The 24,748-nt window shown below is 44.7% G+C and overlaps 1 protein-coding gene across 1 annotated transcript in view; it reads left to right on the forward strand.

The window, feature by feature from the left end:
• The first annotated feature begins 2,551 nt into the window (after positions 1–2,551).
• The window catches only part of CACNB4 (calcium voltage-gated channel auxiliary subunit beta 4), a 93,134-nt gene continuing 70,937 nt past the window's right edge, over positions 2,552–24,748 (forward strand). The window contains exon 1 of the mRNA XM_040441350.1: positions 2,552–2,759. Within this exon, the coding sequence (XP_040297284.1) occupies positions 2,715–2,759 (45 nt within the window). The 5' untranslated portion in view covers positions 2,552–2,714. The remainder of the gene's footprint in view (positions 2,760–24,748) is intronic.

Here is a 24,748-nt window from a genome sequence, read left to right on the forward strand (position 1 = left end):
TGACACGGGCAGGAGAAGCAGAAGGTAAGCCAGGGCGGGGGATATAAATGCATAGACATGTAGGTGTTTACAACCCCTATGGACAGTGTGATGGAAAAATGTCTTTCCAAAAAGAAATCTTGCATCAGATTGTTCTAGAGAAGGCTCATCCACAGACCAGTGTGCCCTCACCAGCTGTCATAAAGGGGCCACAGGGTGCATCAGACACCTGATCCCGGGGTCCTGAGAGCTGAGCCAATCCGGACTGGTGCGAGGTGACCAGTGACAGAGGTGCAGGAGATGGATAGATGGGCTGTGTCTGCTATTGCAGCTCACTCCCATTAACTTGAATGATGGTGAGCTGCAATACCGGGTACAGCCTATGGAGAAGAGTGGCGCTGTTGTTGAGATGATGCTGTTAGCTGGGGCCAGCACTTGTGAACCTGCAGTCGTCTTAGGAAAAAGTCACATCTGAGCCATTATTTTTTTTGCTATATCTGTTTCGGGGATAGTTGGGGGATAACATTACATTTCCAAAAGAGGTTGTCACCCCGCTTTCCCAAACTCCTGAAAGACAAATCTGCCTAGTCTTTATAAGGGCTTATGCACACGACCACATGTATTTTGCAGTCCACTAAACACGGATCTGCAAAAAAAACTGATTACGCCAGTGTTACATCCGTGTTTTTCTTGCGGATCCATTGTAACAATGCCAGTCCTTGTCGGACAAGAATAGGACATGTTCTATTTTTTTCACGGAACAGATTTGTGGACATACGGATTACGGAATGCACACGGAGTTATTTACGTTTTTTGGGTGGTTTTTTTGCGGCCCCATTGAAATAAATGGCTCCGCATACGGGCCGCAAAAAAAAAACGGAATGGTCACAGACAAAAAATACGTTTTTTAAGTAATTTAGCCAAGAATGAAAGCCAGATTTATCTTTCAGGAGGAACGTTGGATTGCGTTGGCTTTGGGAATGATGATTGCAGCCATATTGTCTGTCACCCAGCTTTCCCGAACCCCTGAAAGGTAAATCTGCCTAGTTGTGTTTTCCGTAGTATAGCCATGAATAAGAGCCAGATTTAGGACCCATTCACATGACCATATTTTTGTCCACATTCGGATGCGGACCAATTCATTTAAGCGGGGCCGCAAATAACGCGGACAGCACACAATGTGCTGTCCGCAGCCGTATGTCCGTTCTGCGGCCCCGCAAAAAATATAGGGCCTGTCCTATTCTTGTCTGTTTTGCAGAATAGGCATTGTTACAATGGATCCTGCGGAAAAAAAAAAAAACGGATGCAACACGGACGTCACCAGTATTTTTTCGGATTGGCGTTTTGCAGACCGCAAAATACATATGGTCGTGTGAATGCACCCTTAGGCCTCATACACAGTATTTTTTCACGGTCCGCAAAACGGGGTTCCGTTGTTCCGTGATCCGTTTCCGTTTTTGTTTCCGTGTGTCTTCCTTGATTTTTGGAGGATCACCAGACATGAAGGAAAGTGAAAAAAAATCTAAGTCAAGTTTGCCTTGCAAATGATAGGAAAAAAACGGACGCTGACGCGGATGACAATCTTGTGTGCCTCCGTGTATTTTTCACGGACCCATTGACTTGAATGGGTCCGCGAACCGTTGTCCGTGAAAAAAAAATAGGACATGTCATATTTTTTTGACGGACTGGAAACACGGATCACGGACGCGGATGACAAACGGTGCATTATCCGAGTTTTCAACGGACCCATTGAAAGTCAATGGGTCCGCAGAAAATCACGGAAAACGGAACAACGGACACGGAACACAACAACGGTCGTGTGAATGCACCCTTATCAGGAGGAAAGCTGGATTACAGTGCTTTTGGGGAATGATGATTCAGCCATATTGTCCGTCACCCAGCTTTCCCAGAAATGACTTTTCTTTAAAAAGATGCTGGATGTCGTTTTTTAAAAATTTTTATTTTTCGAAAGGACGAGCGGCGCTCAGCTGATGTCAGCACCCTATCGCGAGCGCTAACGACTTCCCAATTCACCTTCCATACAAATGATTCCGATTACCGTCATAAAAAAATAAAAATAAGAATTACTGGGACGAAACGGAAGAATTTAATGGAACTGCAACAATCTCTTTTTACAGAAAACGACGAAAGCTGCGCCCGCGGCCGACTTTGCACGCTATCAAAGGTGTTTTATTCTTCCTGAATCACGTTCTTTAGGAACATTAAAAAAATTCCACGCAGCGGGACCTGAATTTTTTTTTATTTCATGATTTTAAAGTAAAAATGAACAAGAACGGGAAGAGGGAGGAAAGGGGTGGGGGAAAAAAAGGGAGAAGGAGCCGGGGAAGGATTCTTGCATTGCACATTATAGACCTTCTGCTCGTCATCTTACTATCAAAGCAAATGAGCATTCAGCTGAGAGGCTCCAGCCAATCGCAGGGCACATTCCTAGGTCTCTCACCAGTCCTTGGTGGGGAAGGGTTTTTTTTTTTTTTTTTTGCTTTCATGCTCTGAATTTGGAACACAGATAAAAATGCCAGGTCTGAACTGCCTCTAGGGATAACCTCCCCACTATAATATGAATGAACAGCATCTTGGCTGGGGAATACAAACACACACACACAAAAAAAAATCACCGAGCAGGCTCCGTGTCTCGCCGAGGCCTTCCATTCCCAGCAGTGGTCGTGCTAGCTTTTTGTTTCCGTACTGAAAGGTGCATTGGATTCTAGACCTCCATGTACGACAATTTGTACCTACATGGATTTGAAGATTCGGAGGCGGTAAGCATTTCTTTTTATTTCCCTCTTCTTCCTTCCTTTTGCAGAGCAGGGACACCATCTAGATGACTGCTAGGTGCAGATGCATGCTCAATCCGATAACAGGTTAATGCCTATGGTCATTCATGATGCTTAAAGGGACCCCGTTTGGAAGAAGGTGGGTTATGGCCCCTTCTACGGAATGGCTTGTGTGATGGGATTTCGGGCTTTCGGAGGGTAAATGGCCGCCTTGGTTGGAAAGGTATCTGCACGAGCATACATGATGTACCCCTTTAACGTCTTCTCCTTGCTGTTCAGGTATCTGGTTAGAAATTGGATTTAGGTTGGGTTGGGTTCTTCTGTAAAGGCCAATAGGTTGGATGTTATGGACATGCTTGGGATGGAAAGGGTAAAGGATTGGGGAAGGGTTCCCGGTGGGGTAACAGCAATGCAACAATATATCAGGCAGGACTCTATACAAGGGATTATGCAAGAAGTCATTGATTTTCATAAAGGGGTCCGGTGTATACGTCATTGCAGATGTGTAAACTTACTGGTGTGATAACCACAGGGGAGCAGCTAAGATTACATGTCAGCTGCGATGCTGCGCTCTTTCCCTTCCACCCAGCATCACCAGTGATCAGGCTTTATGGTGTCAATTGTGGCTTTCTGATGGGAGATTTGCACCGCGGCCCATGTGCACATTGAACGTCTCCTGCAGTATTAACCAGTGATGTACTGAGGTGGACTTTGCTAACACAAATAGGCATTTTTTATTTTATTTTTTTTGCAATCTTTTGCACTGAAATGTCGATGGTGAAACTGGAAGGAGGAGGAGGAGGCAGGGCAATGCTTCTCCTGCCTGAGAAAAAAAAAAAAAAAAGAGATGTGGAGGATCCATCCTTTCGGGAGGGAGGAGGTGGAGGAGGGATCTTTAGAAGAAGAGACACACACTCGGCCTCTGGAAATGTAGCCTCTGTGTAGTAACAGCAGCTCTTGGAGGGAAATTCAGAAACACTGACCTCCTGTTTCCATCAGAGGTGGACTGACACATTTGGAATGGGTCTATGAGATTGTAGAATTTCATGAGATGTGCGGAACGATCTTTGGCATGTGATGAGTTAAATATTGCTGACAAAGAACTGGAAATTGACCACAGACCAAGAAAAACGTGGACTTCTTTAAGGCTTTAATGTACCTATCAATCACAGCATGCCTTGGGTATGACATATTTCAAGGAGGTCCGTGTCTTTCAGCCCACAGCATGACCACTACTTCTGTATCTTCAGCCCACAGCATGACCACTACTTCTGTATCTTCAGCCCACAGCATGACCACTACTTCTGTATCTTCAGCCCACAGCATGACCACTACTTCTGCATCTTCAGCCCACAGCATGACCACTACTTCTGTACCTTCAGCCCACAGCATGACCACTACTTCTGTATCTTCAGCCCACAGCATGACCACTACTTCTGTATCTTCAGCCCACAGCATGACCACTACTTCTGTATCTTCAGCCCACAGCATGACCACTACTTCTGTATCTTCAGCCCACAGCATGACCACTACTTCTGTATCTTCAGCCCACAGCATGACCACTACTTCTGTATCTTCAGCCCACAGCATGACCACTACTTCTGCATCTTCAGCCCACAGCATGACCACTACTTCTGTACCTTCAGCCCACAGCATGACCACTACTTCTGTATCTTCAGCCCACAGCATGACCACTACTTCTGTATCTTCAGCCCACAGCATGACCACTACTTCTGTATCTTCAGCCCACAGCATGACCACTACTTCTGTATCTTCAGCCCACAGTATGACCACTACTTCTGTATCTTCAGCCCATAGCATGACCACTACTTCTGTATCTTCAGCCCACAGCATGACCACTACTTCTGTATATTTAGCACACAACATGACCACTACTTCTGTATCCTCAGCCCACAGCATGACCACTACTTCTGTATCTTCAGCCCACAGCATGACCACTACTTCTGTATCTTCAGCCCACAGCATGACCACTACTTCTGTATCTTCAGCCCACAGCATGACCACTACTTCTGTATCTTCAGCCCACAGCATGACCACTACTTCTGTATCTTCAGCCCACAGCATGACCACTACTTCTGTATCTTCAGCCCATAGCATGACCACTACTTCTGTATCTTCAGCCCACAGCATGACCACTACTTCTGTATATTTAGCACACAGCATGACCACTACTTCTGTATCCTCAGCCCACAGCATGACCACTACTTCTGTATCTTCAGCCCACAGCATGACCACTACTTCTGTATCTTCAGCCCACAGCATGACCACTACTTCTGTATCTTCAGCCCACAGCATGACCACTACTTCTGTATCTTCAGCCCACAACATGACCACTACTTCTGTATCTTCAGCCCACAGTATGACCACTACTTCTGTATCTTCAGCCCATAGCATGACCACTACTTCTGTATCTTCAGCCCACAGCATGACCACTACTTCTGTATCTTCAGCCCACAGCATGACCACTACTTCTGTACCTTCAGCCCACAGCATGACCACTACTTCTGTATCTTCAGCCCACAGCATGACCACTACTTCTGTATCTTCAGCCCACAGCATGACCACTACTTCTGTATCTTCAGCCCACAGTATGACCACTACTTCTGTATCTTCAGCCCATAGCATGACCACTACTTCTGTATCTTCAGCCCACAGCATGACCACTACTTCTGTATATTTAGCACACAGCATGACCACTACTTCTGTATCCTCAGCCCACAGCATGACCACTACTTCTGTATCCTCAGCCCACAGCATGACCACTACTTCTGTATCTTCAGCCCACAGCATGACCACTACTTCTGTATCTTCAGCCCACAGCATGACCACTACTTCTGTATCTTCAGCCCACAGCATGACCACTACTTCTGTATCTTCAGCCCACAGCATGACCACTACTTCTGTATCTTCAGCCCTCAGCATGACCACTACTTCTGTATCTTCAGCCCACAGCATGACCACTACTTCTGTATCTTCAGCCCACAGCATGATCACTACTTCTGTATCTTCAGCCCACAGCATGACCACTACTTCTGTATCTTCAGCCCACAGCATGACCACTACTTCTGTATCCTCAGCCCACAGCATGACCACTACTTCTGTGTCTTCAGCCCACAGCATGATCACTACTTCTGTATCCTTAGCCCACAGCATGATCACTACTTCTGTTTATTTAGCACACAGCATGACCACTACTTCTGTATCTTCAGCCCACAGCATGACCACTACTTCTGTATCTTCAGCCCATAGCATGACCACTACTTCTGTATCTTCAGCCCACAGCATGACCACTACTTCTGTATATTTAGCACACAGCATGACCACTACTTCTGTATCCTCAGCCCACAGCATGACCACTACTTCTGTATCTTCAGCCCACAGCATGACCAGTACTTCTGTATCTCCAGCCCATAGCATGACCACTACTTCTGTATCTTCAGCCCACAGCATGACCACTACTTCTGTATATTTAGCACACAGCATGACCACTACTTCTGTATCTTCAGTCCAAGAGGGTATCTTGAAGCAACTTTGCCCCAATGGGAAATCTGTCATTGGGCCCCCATGCTATCATATGTTATTCATAGCACTTGTTTCTTCATATGGGGCAAAAGGATCATTTGGCCCCCTCAGGCTCCAGGGCCTGATTACAGCTTCCCTCCCTGTAGTGATGCCCCTGCTTTAACATATATGCAGCGTACTCAAGTTAGATTTAAAAATGTTCCTGGGTGTTGTAGTGCAATCGTGACACTAACCTGAGACAGCTGACTCTCTGCAAGGGCAGGTGATGATAAGAAATGTTCGTGACGCCAGTGCCAATTAAACGGTGGCACGCCGTTTGCTGATAGCAGGAATAACTGAGGAACCACGTGATGTTAAAACAGAACTCAAACTTTAGTAGTCATCATACATGGACATAGATGGAAGCGCAGTTCCTTTGAAGACAGTTGGTTTCAGTACATTTGATGCAGGCAATATATAGCAAGGTGACTTCAGAGTGTTAAACACAGGATTTGTAGTACAGGCGGCTTGCACTCTATTCCTGACTGATCCTGGAACATAGAAACTCTTCTCCAAGGCCCAATGCCCTAGTTCTGGCGTATATCCTTGGTTTTATCTTTATCAAGTACCTCCTCTGTTGTCTTGAGTACCTCTTGCTTCTCTGAGCTTGCCTCTGTCTCTCTCAGCACTGACTCTAGAAACTTCTGAACTCCCAGGCTGTTTAACTGTGGTGTTCCTGCTTCTGCAGATATAAACTCAGGAGGGGAACCTTCTCCTTGGATCTGGAACCCGGTTACAGGGACTGCAATACCCTCTCCTGGTCCGCAGGCTTCAGGCCTGGACTTGACTCTGACATTGTCTAGTCTCCAACTTGGTTCTCACTCTGGTTGGGCTAGACTCTAACTACAGACTGACTTTTCCTTCCCTGACTGGGCCTTATATAAACTAGGGCTCCCTTGCTCCCTCTAGTGACTAAGAGTGGGAATGACACCCCTAGCAGGCCTGTACATGCACATTTTACAGTAACAGGGAAATACATAGCATTACATTACATTACATTTTATAAAGACGACTTATACCAACTTCCCCATAAATAAGGGGGAACGACAGCACACAAGTGACCCTTCTGTAGTGACGGGCATTACAGTCCCCGTACACTACATATAGACTGTGATAATATAAGGTCATTGATTTCAGGACCTAAAGCTGCAGAGAAAAGGGTCAGGAGTATATATGTTGAATGGGTGTGAACAGATAATACCTCCTTGGGCCCACTCGGAGGTCCACCCTCCATCTATGCAGAACATGTGCACGTCCACTTTTACTTGCATCATAACCCTGTTATCATTGCACACACTGGACATATCATCTATGCCATCTAATTGTTTATTTGTGAATTATCCCATACGAAATAGAGTAGATCCTAAGGGTAAATGATTGGCCTCAAAGTCACCTCCAAATGGGGTTGTCTTCTGCTGGAGTGTTAGAGCCTATAAGTGTCAGGGCCTCAGCCCTTCGCAGGGTCCTTGGTACTCTGGAGGGACAGTTTGACTCTGCTTCCTTCCCCTTGTGGTTGCGGTCCTCAAGATCAGCTTTTTGGGAAATTAAGTTAAACACAATATAAATGAATGGGCTAAAGCATCGCCTGTTCTTGATTAGTGTCGCTGTGGCTCACCCGGTGCTGTGGTTTTGTAGACAAGTCTTTTAACATCTTCTAGTGACGATATAGTGCAACTAATATTGTGTTCTCAGGATTGATCTAAAACCCTGGTATTTTTTACTTTTATTTTATACTAGGATACTTTACATTGCTTGGAATTTTTAAATGAATTATTGCGTATAAAATGTTGAAATGTCCTACTTACCTGGGTCCCCTACTGTAGAGATCAACGTAAAGCCAGAAAATTCAGGTTTGACTGCTAGGAACCCTTGTATTGCTCTTCCATATCACATGCTTCACCTGCAGTTAGTGCTCCCCTATTTCTCTGGCAAAAAACACCCCAATGTCCATACTGTATAAAGCTTTTGTAAAAATTTCAATGGCTGTTATTGGCAGGTCTAATATGTATTAGGGCTCATTCACATCATCACTATAATATGGCTCCGAACATCCTCCGATGCAGCACCCAGTAGTATGGTGCCCTTCTGCTCTACCTCGAGGGTTGCTTTCATATTCCATATAAAAAACATTGCCTTGTTTGACTGTACATATGGTGTTGTATGGAAGCAACATATAACATTACTTGCAATATAAGCTCCGGGCACTGCAGTCTACATAAGGCCTAAAGCTGCAGCGCTGCTGTGGTGACTTCAGAAAGTTTCAGGGGTAATAGCAAAGAACACGTACATTTCAAAAGAGAAAAAAGTTTTGGAAAAATTCATCCTCTGGTCCATATCAGAGCATTATGTTTTTCTTGGGCTTTGGAAGGAGCTGGGCCCATCTTTGAACCCTGAAACTCTTACCCTGGTCACCAGTGCTTTAAACCAGGAAGTATCAGTAGTTTTGGGACAGTTCAAAAATGACCTCCTAATAGATGCAGCCTGCACAATGTTTGCAATGTTGGACCAGAACTGATGACCACATGGAGTAATTCCTCTGTCTCATTTTCAAGTACAGAGTACTCTATGCAAAAAGTTTTCACCCTGGAGTAATAATTGAAGTTGTTTTCTACCACAGCCAGAAATGTCTGATCGGTGGAGTTCTCACGTATGGGGCCTCCACCTAGTGAAAGAATGGTAATCCCAAGACTCCCGGCTGTTATGCATTAAGGTATATGCAGTGAAGTCTAAGCGAGTCCTGGGGATATACCATAAATCTGGGAAAGGTGGGAAACCCCCTTAAGGAATGTTGAAGTCTAAAATAAAAAAATATCCAATGTCACAGTATTCACTGTTACATTCATGGATTTAATTCTACATTGCCTTAGGCCTAATCATAACAGTTACAAGAAAGTTCTACCTGCGAATTTTGGTCATCCTAACTTGGTCATCAAGTTTGGAGCCTTATTTTAGTTGGTTAGTTGGTTATTTGGAGCCTTATTTTAGTTGGTTATTTAACCTTAGATTATGGCATGTGCATTTAGGAACATGAACTTGGTAAATCAGAGCCAATCATGATCCATTAATGTCATAATTGACGAAATGGGCGTTTCCACCTAAAATGAAAAATCTAATGTAAATCAAAGTCCTTAAGATGTCCTCCAGATTTCCCATAACCCTGAGTTTTTAATTTGCCAAGCTATGCAAAAATAGGTTGTCCAGGTAAGTTTTTCCCTTTCTAATCAAATTAACAATTGGAAAGCACAGGTCCCATACCTGCTCAGGGGACCACTATTTGGCTCTGAACCAGTGCTATTTAGGGTCTATTCACATATAACAGTTGTATCTGAGCCAGGTACTTCTGATGGAAAGGTTGAGAACTTTGTGCACCTGTCCGGCTCAGGGAGATGTGCCATGCCAAAACGGATCCCAAAGGAAACCATAAAGTTAGTTTTGTCATAATTGACTGAAGTGCTGAACATATGTGAACAGACCCTTAGAGATAGTTACACTTCTAATGTTACCTAATAGTATTGCTGCTTATCCTGTCTGTGTCATGGTTGCCATATTTTTCTGACTCTGATGATGTCTGCATGGACTATGGGTTTGCACCAGGATCTCTTCTGTCTAATATGTGGGAGATGCACTTGAGACAGCTGTAGAGTAAAGACTGTAGAGGAGAAGTTATGGAGATGGAAACAGATTGACAAGAAAGACTGCAATATTATACATAGTGGTTGTTGTGACAAAGAAGTGCGCAAGCTAAACTATAGGGACTCAAACCTCCCACCTTCACATAATATACAACCCCCATTACATACTACAATGGTAATTTCTACTGCAAAATTTGTGGTAGCATTTCAGCATTGACCAAAGTGGAGCTTAACTCCATCATGGTACTGCAGTACTTGATCTGGGGCCCCACCTGTCTTGGCCACTTGTCTTTAAAGCTCCAGTTGTGTCCATCTGCAACAAACTGGTCCCTCTGACCAACGAGCTTGACCACATAGGCCACATGAGACACCAGGGGATCTGCACCAATGAGGAAAGTCATCAGCTTGTGGAACACCTGCTGTGACCATACCATACAACTACCACTGGACTGAGCCGAGAACCAGAGTTTCACAAATCAAACACACAACAACAATTGAAACCTTACTTTAAAAGGTTGGTTGGGTGATCATAGCTTCATCTGCTCTACACCTCTCTACCTTTTATTTTAAACATACTAGTAACATAGTAATTTAGTTTGTAAGGCTGAAAAAAGACACCTGTCCATCCAGTTCAACCTGTTATCCTGCAAGCTGATCCAGAGGAAGGCAAAAAAAATAAAAAATAAAAACCTTGTGAGGTAGAAGCCAATTTTCCTCTTTTTAGGGGAAAAAATTCCTTCCTGACTCCAATCAGGCATCAGAATAACTCCCTGGATCAACGACCCCTCTCTAGTAGCTATAGCCTGTAATATTATTACACTCCAGAAATACATCCAGGCCCCTCTTGAACTCTTTTAGTGAACTCACCATCACCACCTCCTCAGGCAGAGAGTTCCATAGTCTCACTGCTCTTACCGTAAAGAATCCTCTTCTATGTTTGTGTACAAACCTTCTTTCCTCCAGACGCAGAGGATGTCCCCTCGTCACAGTCACAGTCCTGGGGATAAATAGATGATGGGAGAGATCTCTGTACTGACCCCTGATATATTTATACATAGTAATTAGATCTCCCCTCAGTCGTCTTATTTCTAATCATGAATAACCCTAATTTTGATAATCTTTCAGGGTACTGTAGTTGCCCCATTCCAGTTATTACTTTAGTTGCCCTCCTCTGGACCCTCTCCAGCTCTGCTATGTCTGCCTTGTTCACAGGAGCCCAGAACTGTACACAGTCCTCCATGTGTGGTCTGACTAGTGATTTGTAAAGCGGTAGGACTATGTTCTTATCACCGGCATCTATGCCCCTTCTGACGCAACCCATTATCTTATTGGCCTTGGCAGCAGCCGCCTGACACTGGTTTCTACAGCTTAGTTTGCTGTTCACTAAAATTCCTAGATCCTTTTCCATGTCAGTGTTACCCAGTGTTTTACCATTTAGTATGTACGGGTGACTTGCATTATTCCTTCCCATGTGCATAACTTTACATTTGTCAGTGTTAAACCTCATCTGCCACTTCTCTGCCCAAGCCTGCAATCTATCCAGATCCATCTGCAGCCGTATACTGTCCTCTGTAGTGTATATATACAGTATACTGTCCTCTGTAGTATATATAGAGTATACTGTCCTCTTCTGTGTTAATTACTTTACACAGTTTAGTATCATCTGCAAGAATTTATATTTTACAGCAGCCCCTCTACAAGATCATTAATAAAAATATTGAAGGGAATAGGGCCCAACACTGACCCCTGTGGTACCCAATAGTGATGGTGACCCCTCCAATAATGACCCCTGAGGTACTCCACTAGTGACAGTGACCCAATCTGTGTGTGTACCATTAATAACCACCCTCTGTTTTCTATTACTCAGCCAGTTACTTACCCACATACAGACATTTTCTCCCAGTCCGAGCATTCTCATTTTATATACTAACCTTTTATGCGGTACAGTGTCAAATGCTTTGGAGAAGTCAAGGTATACGACATCCACTGACTCGCCGCGGTCAAGTCTAGAACTTATCTCCTCATAGAAACTGATTAAATTAGTTTGACATGACCGATCCCTCATGAAGCCATGCTGATACATCATTATTCACTTATTTTCATTGAGGTACTCCAAGATAGCATCTCTTAGAAAACCTTCAAACCACTTTACAATCACCTGTTCCTATTTTGCTACCTTACACCTAGATCCTAGGTATTCAAAATGCAGGCAACACTGCCACCACCTTACATCTTTCCTACCTAGATAACCCTGAGCAAAGGACCATGTGGCCACCACCATCTTAGCACAGTTCGTGGTCCATGACTTCAAGTTGTCCGCCTAAGTGCTAGAGCCGCTTGGCCCTCCATTAAGGCTCCTTACTAAGACCCCCTTTCACTCGTCCTTCAGCATAGGTATAAATTTATATACCACAGCTGTACTTTCTGTTGATACGTTTACAGAGAATGTGTGCTAGGACTAAGCTAAAAATGCTAATATCAGCCTTTTACTGCATCTCTAACTTTTGCTTTGGACATTATTAATGATTTAGTTCGAAATCTTTTTTAAAACACTGGAACTAAACATTAAAACTGAAGCAGCTTCAGTTATACATCCATATAGATCTATGGGCATAATACATCACAAGGAAGAACGGCGGCCAGACACCCTAGGCAATATTGGACAAGAATCATCCTGTCTGGTCCATGATTCCCCTAAGAACAGCTCTTGTGTGAGCCATTTCCTCATAGAGTTCTTGAGCTTAAAGTCTACTGTCTATGGCACTGGTCCAACTTGAAGATCTACAGATGTTCTGAATCTATTGGTTTTAGCATACTTTGAGAGTCTGTCAAGTCTTGCTGGGAGTTGTAGTTTTGCAACCACTGGAGAGGCAGAGATTGGAAACTTTACCTTAAATTGTTTTTCTTAAGACCTTATGTAACATCCCTGCTCAAAGAAAAAAAACAAGTAGAGCAAAATTCCTTCCATCATCCAGGAACTCTGGCACTTGTCCCCAGCAAATAATTTTCTTTGGAGCCTATCACTTGCCACTAGGGTCTTTTCCTTTGATTCAAAACCAATTAAACTTTATTGATGATATATGGAGTGGGCCATGAGAATAATTCCCTCTAGTGGGTCCAAGAAACCCCAGTCCAACAATCTTTGGGTCAGTGGTGCCAGGAGTGTAACAAAAGAGTTGTAGTTATGATATGCACCAGTTCCTCTCTTGTGTAGTTGTGGCCGAGCTATGTGTAGGGCTGTTTCTGTCCCGTGCTGTATAATCGAGTTGTGGGTGGGTGCTGCAACAACAGTTAAAGGGGTATTCCCATCTTCAGTTTTCATACTTACCTTCGTCCAGCGCGACGTTCACTTCCTAGATTCGGCTGGGCTTGATTGACGTCTTCTCCCGGCCGGGCCGCGCTTGCGCAGAAGACTAAAGTTTTTCTCCTGGCTGGGCCGCGCCATGTCCCGAACGCGCACGCCGCCGCGCATGCGCCATGGTAACTTATTCCTGGCCTGTATAGTACAGAGCCGGCGTGCGCGTTCGCGGCTCTGTACTATACTGGCCAGGAAGAAGTCATCATGGCGCATGTGCGGCAGCGTGCGCGTTCGGGACATTGCGCGGCCCGGCCGGGAGAGAATCTTCAAGATCCTGCGCAAGCGCGGCCCGGCGGGATTCGACAGGAGAGGTGGCCGTAACCAGGGGAAACGAAAGACAACAATCAGGTAAGAGGGGACTTATTTTCTCAAAAAGGGTGGGAATTGAGTAATAAAATGTATTTAGAAAAATGATCACTGTCAAATCATTAACAGATTTAACAGTGATCATTGTGATGGGAATACCCCTTCAACTTTATTGTAGGATGGCAACTTAAGATGGCATCCTTCACAGGAGCGGAGCTCCAGCCATATACAGGTAGGCAACAAGTTGTCTATGATGAGAGGCACAGTTCTTGAACATTACAGCAACTCTATTCAGAATTGTCGCAGGGTAGGTTCCCATGTGGTGTGATGCAATTCTTGCGTTTCTTCCCTAATTCAGGGGTATGTGGCTGTATGGTGCATTCACAGTATTATTGTCACGGCCATGGCTATGACCGTGACTCCTGAACCGCATGCGGTTGTCAGCGGTTTTCTTTGGTGTTCAATCACAGGTGAGGGCCGTGGTATTTGCCTCACCTGTGGTTGCCGCTGGCAACAGTATGTATGTGGCAGCGTAGCAGTCTGAGCTGTGCCATTGCAGCTTGCTATGTTGTGCATGCGGTTTTGTGTGATGTGTGTATGTGTGCACTTGCTTTTTATGTTATTGTGTGCACGTCTCCTTTAAGTGGTGTTTTCCCTTCTTTGGTGCTGGAAGGGTTAACTCCCTTCCCAGTGTGTGTGTGTCTCACTGGGTGTGTCCGACTGTGGGGTGTGGCTTCTTGGCCTATAAAGCCTCACTGCTTTTGCAGGTCTGCAGGTTGCTTCAGCCATGCTTAGCTGAAAGCAGCCTCCTGTCTTTACTACCTGCCAGTAAGAGCCACCCCTGTGGTCATAACCATAATGTCGCTTTAAGTTATTTCTAGTGATGTGTGATGTCCGTTTGATGTTTTGTTGTGATCTTGTGCAGCTATGGATCTGGGTCCCTGTGTGGGGATGCGTTTGTGATCTGCACCCTGCTTACACAGGGATCCAGTCAGCAAGGCTGTGGCAGGTAGGTGGAACTCTTTGTTCACCTGCCATATCCATAGAGCTGTTTATGTTTCCCCTTTTCCAGCAGCTTGGCCGTTGAGACTCCTGCTCCTCCGTGTCTAGGAGGAGTGGGTTGTCTTACTCGGCTCCTAGGTTAGGGCCATCTTGAGGGCTAGCAGGGACTTCTAGGTTCCGGAGCATGAGCCCTCCTACCATCAAGGTTGGCTCATGTAGCTAGGAGCCAGGGTCAGGTTAGGGATGCGTTTAGGAGGTGACCTGCTCCCTAATCCTGTCTTCTTGGTCAAGCAGCCATAACATTACCGGGCTCCACACGGCTGAGGATTTCCCCCATCCTCAGCCGTGACAATTATGCAGAGCATACCTAAGACTTGACTGTAGGCCACGCTACTGCTTGCTGCCTCCTACCTCTGTATTGGTCACTATGTGGCTGGTACTGCAACACAGGCCACCATGGCAGACTGCACTCCCATAGCCCCAGCTACTACCACTTTCATGGTATCCATCCAGGCTGTGACTGTTTTCAGAACCCAGCAATCACAGAGTGCAATCAAAACTTGAGCACACCAGCAAGCTCCCTAAGATGGGGTGAGATTTCCTCCTATAATTTAGCCACTGGTCTACATGAGGAGAATGTACCAACACTGGTGCAGCGGCCTGCTACAGAAGAGCCACTGACATGTCATTCTTCAGCATCCAGGCATCTGGGGACATATCTTACCCCAGCGCCATATTGAAAAGGGTGTGGCCAATTTTAGAGTGTGCGATGTTGAGCACCACCATGCTTTATATAAAGTAATGTACAATATAAATAGTATTTATAACAGAGCATATATCAAATCCCTATACTGTATAACATAGGCTTGGAATGTTCACACTATTAAAGGCAATAAAACTCCCAACTAGGTTTCTAAAGGTTATATCTCAGTCTGTATGGTGGCTAGCACCTCGATCCTGGTCTTGTTTTAAAAACAAGACCTGGCTGTTAAGAGCCATTAGTAGCAAGGAGGTATCTTATACCTCCTTGGCTGCTGAAAATTACCAGAAGACAAGGGAGCTGGTACAGATTAAACACCAGCCTAACTAGGTGATGACCCTAGGTCAGTGGTGGCGAACCTATGGCATGGATGCCAGAGGCGGCACTCAGAGCCCTCTCTGTGGGCACCTGCACCCTGGAAAAAGTCTAAGGTGTACCAATATGCTTTAGACTTTTCCTGCCATTCATCAGCACAGGGCACACTATGAACGGCACAGGCAGCGCACTGAATGCAGGCATGGAAGATATACTATACTGGACTGTAGTATTCAGGTTAAATTGTCGTGTTGGCACTTTGCGATAAATAAGTGGGTTTTGGGTTGCAGTTTGGGCACTCAGTCTCTAAAAGGTTCACTTTCACTGCCCTAGGCGTTCGTCTCACTCAGTCATGTGTCAAGTAAATCTCGGCCAAGGTTGGAAATGCTTAGAAATTAGGCATCAGGCATTGTGGACACTACTAGGGCGAATCATATATATTTATATTACCCACATTACTTGGAGTATACTCCTCTTTATTGCGGTAGAAAGCAGCCAGAATTGTATAATTTATTTTAATTCTATGGCTTTGTGAAGGAAAGCTGCAGCACCCCAAAATAATGTCATTGCAAAAAGGTTGCTTGTTTCAATGTTAAATTGACAAGTGAAAATTTGTTGTATTTATGTTTGCCTACTTAATAGTACTGTATGGATAGGTCACAGTTAACAACCCCGACCCAGCCCCTTTAGGTTGCTAGTAGATGGACCCGGGGCCGCCCTTGTCTGTAGGGGAGTTCCAGCCTAGCTGTGCCAAAGAAAGGACACATGTCTGCTTGCACCCAAAAAACCATCATCTCTTTTTTCTAAAGAAAAATAGGAGTACCACAACCTCCATCATTTCTGCCATCGATCCATACAATGTTATTGAGGAAGGATTGCACTGTGTTATATGCCTTGGAACTGTGCCTTGATACTGTTGGATGAACTACTCCTCCTATTTTGCACTTGAGTAAAGAGAGACTTATTTATTTACTACAACTGACCGGGTCACTGACTTCAGCACCATTTTCCGGCCATTGCACCTACACCTCCTGCTTTGCACTCTGCCAAAACCCCAAACACCAAGGGCACCCCAACTGCCACAAGGAAGGAGTCCTAACATCAGAATGTGCTCTGAGGAAAGTAAAGGTGCACCCTCCTGTCACTGCATGGCTCTAAGGGGATATCAGTGTGAGGATTACTCTCAGAGTCACTACCGCTCCCATCCTCCACACGCTGCTCCCAGGCTGCCATTGCAAAGCACCATGCTACCATTATGGGGTGTTTATGGGGAGCACTGTGCTGGTGTTGTTTATAGGGTGCCCTCTGCTGGTATACTCTGCTGGCACTGTAGTTTATAAGAAGCACTCTGTACACAGGAGGTTTATGAAACTGCGCCTGTTGCCTATAGCAACCAATCAGAGCACAGCTTTCTTATTTTATCCTGCTCTCAAAAAATGAAAGCTGCGTTGTGACTGGTTGATATGGACTACAAAGACCATTTCACTTTCAGCAACCCACAGCAACCAATCAGAGCACAGCTTTCATTTTTCAAGAGCACAGTGAGATAAGGAAGATGTGCTCTGATTGGTTGCTAAGGGCAATTCTGTTTATTGGGAGCACTAGACTGGCACAGTTAAAGGGATATTCGAGCACAATTTATAGAGTACTCAATGACCTGCAAATGTTTTTTAAAAATAATCTTATACTCACCTCGCTGATTTCTTGCTACTGCTGTTCCAACGGTGACCAGTTCTCCGCTTTGCTATACCCCCTTCTCCTCTTCTCGACACAACAGAAAATGGCTGGGAATGGCACTGAGCCAATTGCTCTCTGATATGGGGTTACCGGGCCATTTCCTTGCGTGTCGAGAACAGGAGCAAAAAGTGGAGCTCAGCAGGGACCAGATATCTTTTTTTTTTTTTTCATTGTGCAGTGGCCCAAGAGGAGCCAGAGAGGAGGATGGAAGTGGTAGTGGCTCTGGCTGTCACTCAATCACGATGGCGTTCCTTATACAGTTGCTCCCTAGGGCTGTGCAACCTTTCTTTTTCTGAGACACACCTTTGTTTTGGGGCTCCTGCCTAATGGTAGTTGGGGTGCCTGTTAACTGTCTGTATTGGTGTGAGGCAAGGCGTGTGTAGGGCAATGGCTGGTATATGGTGCTGAAGTTAGAAAACCAGGCCAGAGGTAGAACATCCAATTATAGCAGACACAGTTCCAACTGTACACAGTGCAAGGATTAAGGTCAAGATTGGAGTAATGGCCCTCTTTCCTTTTGATCTTGCTAAAATCTCTACCAGTAGAATCTATGACTGGCAACAGTACCTTAGCAATAATGGCTTTAGAGTCTGGCCAGGACATGTTCAGGCGTGAAGGATGTCTTAACTATGTCCCTCACAGCAGCAAAGTTAGAATGGCTGTAGTAGCAGGTTACCTTGCTGACTCCTATGCTTTTCCATGCAGATTCCAAGTTCTCCAATTCCTTCCTTCCTTCTCTTTCTCTTAATCTTGCAGTAATTTACACAGAGATCTGTTAGTCTCTGGAGCTTTCTGGGTCTGAGAAAAGAAGGCATAAGACCTCTTTCACACGAGCGAGTTTTCCGCGCGGGTGCAATGCGTGGTGTGAACTAATAGCACCCGCACTGAATCCTGACCCATTAATTTCAATGGGTCTGTGTACATGAGCATTTTTTTTTTCACGCATCAGTTCTGCGTTGCGTGAAAAACGCAGCATGTTCTATATTCTGCGTTTTTCACGCAGCCCTGGCCCCATAAAAGTTAATGGGACTTCAGTGAAAAACACATCCGGAAGCAAGTGCGGATGAAATGCGCTTTTCACTGATGGTTGCTAGGAGATGTTGTTTGTAAACCTTCCGTTTTTTTATCACGCATGTGAAAAACGCATCAAAACACATTGCACTCGCGGAGAAAAAACTGAACAACTGAACGCAATTGCAGACAAAACTGACTGAACTTGAAACTGGTGCGAGTTTCACTGAACGCATCCTGAACGCATCCGGACCTAATCCGTTACGCTCGTGTGAAAGAGGCCTAAGGCACAGTTTTCTCTCTCTCTGAAATCGCACCTAAGCAGGGCCGTCTTTAATATTGATTGGACCCTGGGCAAAAATTGACTTGGGCCCCCTGGATCCCGCCTTCCCACACCTTAGCAGGCAATCACGCCCTCCACCACAACACACACACACAAAATCCACACATCTGGTAGAGTACAGTGAATGACTGTAAATACTTCCAGTTCTGAAGACTCCAGCGGCTCAGGATCAGTGCTCTGGGCAGCTGGGCTCAGGCTGGGAGTGGGCACCGCTCTGCAGGAAGGAGACCAGGGCTCGGCTCACCCTAGCGTTACAGTGCACCCCAGCACCCCACAGTATGCAGTATAGCACCCTATAGTATACAGCAACCCACAGTATGCAGTATAGCACCCTATAGTATACAGCACCACACAGTATGCAGTATAGCACCCCACACTATACAGTACCCCACAGTATATAGTAGAGCAGTATAGCAGCCCACAGTATACAGCACCCCACAGTATACAACACCTCACAGTATACAGTAGAGCAGTATAGCACCTCACCGTATACAGCACCCCACACTATACAGCCCCCTACACTATACAGTACAGCAGTATAGCACTCCACAATATACAGCACCTACAGTATACAGCCCCCACAGTATACAGTACAGCAGTATAGCACTCCACAATATACAGCACCCACAGTATACAGTCCCCCACAGTATACAGCCCCCCACAGTATACAGTACAGCAGTATAGCACTCCACAATATACAGCACCCACAGTATACAGTATACAGCCCCCCACACTATACAGTACAGCAGTATAGCACTCCACAATATACAGTATACAGCCCCCACACTATACAGCCCCCCACAGTATACAGTACAGCAGTATAGCACTCCACAATATACAGCACCCACAGTATACAGTATACAGCCCCCCACACTATACAGTACAGCAGTATAGCACTCCACAATATACAGCACCCACAGTATACAGTATACAGCCCCCCACAGTATCCAGGCCCCCACACTATACAGCACCCCACTATACAGTAGTCTACAGTATATTAGCATAACAGCCCCTGTCACCTTTTTCTGATGTAATCTTCACAAACAAAGCTCCACAGTTAAGGCAAACTTCTCCTGCAACCCTCCTGGTAGAAAGGACCTTGATGACCTCATAGCCATGTGACCAGTAATATTGCTAGGTTACTGGTCACATGGTGATGATGTCATCTAAGGTCCTAGAGAATCACAGCTCTCACAGTACGCTGCCTGGAGTGACGGCAGGCATGGCATGGCAGCACCCCCTGTGTAGCTGACAGCCTGACACTCGGGGCAGTGGCTAGCAGGGCTCAAGAGGCAGCTGCCTTGGGCCCCCCAGGAGCAACTGGGCCCGGGGCAGCTGCCCCTTTTGCCCCTTGTTAAAGACAGCCCTGCACCTAAGACTGACTAAAGCCTCATTCACATGTCCGTGCTCAAATCCGTGAGCAGGTGGTCAGTGATGCAGCCGTGAAGCTGTCCATGAAGGATCTGTATGGGTCCGTGTGTCTGTTTTTTGCTGTCCGTGTTGCATCCGTGTTTCACTGACACTGAACAGCTCAAAAATAATTTTAAAAGCATCTCTTCCTAATGATCCGTGAAACATGGATGCAACTCGGGTGGCATCCGTGTTGCATCCGTGGTTTTCACGGACCCATAGACTATAATGGGCGTGAGGGATCTGGGAACACGGAACAAGATAGGACATGCATCCATGCTGAAAACACGGACCCACACTGATGTGTGAATACACACATTCAAATGAATGAGGACGTGTGCTGTCGGCGGAGAACACGTACAGCACACATACGTGAAACACTGACGTGTGAATGAGGCTTAACTGAGCTCCAAGATCCACACCCAACCTCCAGCAAAGGGCTGAACCAGGAGTAATTAAAGGGGTTGTGCATCGATCTATATTAATGACCTATCCTCAGAATAGGTCGTCAATATTTGATCGGCTGGGGTCCAACAGCCGGCTGTTTAAAGAGGAGGCAGCGCTCCATGCGAGTACCGCTTCCTGTTCATTACACTGCACTTTGTCTCGGAAGTGCGGTGTAATGACAAGCACTCACCCCATTCACTTGAATTGAGCAAGTGCTTGTAACTACAGTACACTGCCGCTGCACCGGATACTACGCGTAGTGTAATGACCAGGAAGTGGAGCTTGCATTGAGTGCTGCCTCCTCATCAAACAGCTGATCGACGGGGTTGCCAGGTGTCGGACTCCCGCCAGTCAGATAGGTAATCAATATAAATTGCTGCACAACCCCTTTTGACCCTGGTTGTGCCATCCATACACAGCTATACTGGGTACAATACATAACATAACAATACATGACATAACATTACATTACATAACATTAAATAACAAACCATTTTCAGATACCTCCTGCTCTGGGGTACTGCAATTGTAGCAATGTATCTCCTGAACATGGCCATGGGGGCAGACATCTTGCCTGAGCAGTTATTAACAGAATTTAGAGATACACTTTACAGGAAATTACCCCATTGACTTACATAGGAGAGTTTTCTAGGCATGCTCTGTGACCCGTGTAGAGGTCAGGAGGGTGTAGATAAGCTGTGATATCACCTATTGTAAATGGAGGATCCTGTGTTATCTATGTATAGAGATGCTGTCATTGTAATCCTGCCTGTAACGATAAGGAGGTGACTGCTGAAACATTGTTTCTAAAGACAATGAAGTGTTGCATATTATTAGGTTCCATGACACATTCCCTTTAAATATGTAAGTCTATAAAATATGTAATCACAATCAAAACTCCACCAAAGGCATTAATGGCCCGAGATGCTGTATGGTATATAAGGGGTTATATAACATAATAATAAAAAAAGTTTTTTTTTTGTTCCAAAAACAGCGACACATTTGAACATTCATTTTATTGGGGCTAAGCTGCAATTCCATATACTGGCCATGGAGAATTGTGGCGCTGTTTTGGAGGAAAGAAAAACCCTTTTCCTTTTAATTAGAGTTTGGGAAAGCCATCAGCAAGTGTGAATGCGTCTGAATGGAAGGAGCAGTACTTAGTATTATTTTCAAGCTATTTGGAAGCTTTTCGAGGGAAATTATTTGCTACAAATTGAAGAGGATCAATTAGCTTTCATATGTTACAGCATCCCATGGAGTAAATACGGGTTCCACTGTAATCTTTACCTGCGCAATTGTGCTGTATTTGAATCAAATTATTCCGTAGGCTGTGAAAGCCGACCTCACCCTGTGCAAAGCAACAACATAGGGAGAGCTGCTGAATGTTTAATGCCTTACTGGCGGCTTCAGAGCTGCTGGAAAAATCACATGGAAAATCATATGGCTCTTTTCCCCTTCTGTGTCAGACTTTGAGCTGAGAAACATGTTGCGGCACTGGTAAAAGAGGTTAAACAGGGGTTTTCTAAAATAAAAAAAATAAAAAACAGACGTTAAAATGGCGGCTGTCTGTTCAGTGGACTTTACCACTTTGGATTGTGCCAAATTGTATTTATTACACATTTTTAAGGTATGGTCAACGATAAGTTTGTCCTCTATAATCTAAGGCAGACGTATGTGTCCTTAGGGCAATGATCTACAAGTAAAATGTACTCATACAGTGAGTAGTGTTGGGCGAGCATGCTCGGCCGAACATCGCGTGTGCTCGAGTCAGTGTATTTAAATCTAATTTAGCCTCTATTTCTGGCAGGATTTGAACTCACAACCTTCTACATTACAGCCAAGAATGTTAACCACTACACTATAGAGCTACACTATAGAGTAAAGTGCATCATAAAGAGGAAACAAAGAAACCAAGTTAGCTTGTCAGTACAGCAGAGTGAGAGAAAGATATAACAGAATTGAGTTTGCCTGCCAGTTTAATGCTAAAGCCTGCTGGAACCAAGACAGAGCCTGAAACTGTTTGGAGAAACGTTTATTCAAGTAAAGCATCTCAAGGTCTGGACTCAAGTTATTTCTTGAAATCCCTCAATTATTCCCCCTATTTATTGCTTTGGAGCCAAGGCCAGGGGTGCAGCGGTATCCAGGTAGGAGCACAGTGACACACATAGAGGCATTTTAGGCCGCAACATACCACTCGGCATTCCTACACCTGGGTCTCGTTATATAGAGGGCCCTGGGGGGAGGCACCCGTTGCACAAACATCCCTCTTTATTATAGTGAAACATATGAGTTGTAGTATATCCAATATAGAAAAACAACTGTACACAGTGAAATTCTCTCCCAGATAATGGATTTAGACAAGGGTAGAAATTAAGGCCATCTTGCTAAATCCTCTCTCTCAATAGAATCTATGGTAGACGACTGTATTTTTGCAATTACATTTGTAGTGCGCACTGCAGTATACAGGTTGAGCGATACGACTGGCCGGTAGTTCCTTAAGTGTGTAGGCTGTCCTAACTGCAATCTTTCCTTGGCAGAAAAGTCTGTATTGCCCTTAATAGCGGTTACCTTACTGACTGACTCTTGTCGCTCGGCCATGCAGATTTCTTTTTTTTAATAAACACTTTTTATTGAGAGATTGTTTAATAAGGCCATGTAGATTTCTGAGCTTTCTCCTTTCTCTCCTTTCCCTCTTGCTGTAGATCTTACAGCAATCACACGGAGATCTGTTAGTCTCTGGAAATTGAGGCCCAAGGAGAGGGAGCACATGGATTTTACTTCCTCTTCCTCCTAACTCCCTAGAGCTATTGGTAGAGCCAGCCACCACCTTACCCTCCTGCAAATGGCTGTCAGTTACCTCCGTCACTACCATACAGTGCTATGCTAAAAGTATACAAGAGATTACAAAGGATAACATAACAATATATTACCATTACATTTAATAAGAAATCATTTGCAGTTACCCCCTGCTCTGGAGTACAGCATTATTTTTAGCAGTTACAATAATATATTCAAAACATTTTTTAAAGGAAACCTGTGAAAAACCAGTGTTGATCACGAATATTCGAATTGCAAATTTTAATCGCGAATATTGGCACTTCGAGAATTCACAAATATTTAGAATATCGCAAAATATATCTTTTTTTTTTTTCGTAATCAATAAAATAATGCCTGGAGATCACGAATTCTCGAATATATGGCGAATATTCGCCTAAATATTCGCAAAATATCGCGAATTCGAATATTGCCCCTGCCGCTCATCACGAAGAGCCACTTGAGATGTGCAAATCCCCACGATCATGTGGAGGTCTGCAAGTGTCAGGAAGTGTTATTGGTCTATACCATGCAAGGGAATAAATAAGATGGCCGCCTCTTGTCAACACAGGAAGAAGAATATCGTGACGTCTTAATTTCTCCTGCTCTGCTGAGAGTGCATCTGGCAGGCTTGTCCAAAAAACGGGCTAGTGCTGGGAAAGGGGCATGGCCTAAGATATGACTATATGCGCCAAAATTTTGCCCCAAAAAAATCTGGTTCAAATTAAAACAATTAATAGGTGGCATAAACTTAGACCAGACTTGGACTAATGGTGCACCAGATCTATCATCTAGCATGAGCAGCTGTGATAAATCTGGAGCATTTTTAGACTGCCTACTTTTCCTTTACACTGTCTAACAAGTAGACAGGATTCGTAGATCTGCCCCACTGTCTCTTTCTATTGATGTCATTGTTTAATTGGCTATGAGCAAATTATATTCCATCACAAAGGATGTTCAAAGTGTGAACATGACTGAGAGCGTGAAGTGGTTAAAATTCTGTCAGGCGGAAAATGAAGGCGGTGTGCGTTTTGGCCTTGACTGAAGTATAGAGAAATAATGATGAATTGTGAGATGAACACAATGCATTATGTAACAGACATTTGCAAAATAATAAGAGGAAAGTCTTTTAAATGAGCCATCTTTAAGTGACTTACAGTACGCCGCTGCCACTGCTGATGTTGTTTGGACAGAGTGGGCAGTAATCTCTGGAGGATTGTATGTTGATGAAATGAGGGGGTGGAGGTGGGCTGT

The sequence above is a fragment of the Bufo bufo genome, chromosome 7, assembly GCF_905171765.1.
Source record: "Bufo bufo chromosome 7, aBufBuf1.1, whole genome shotgun sequence".
In the NCBI taxonomy this organism is placed as follows: domain Eukaryota; kingdom Metazoa; phylum Chordata; class Amphibia; order Anura; family Bufonidae; genus Bufo; species Bufo bufo.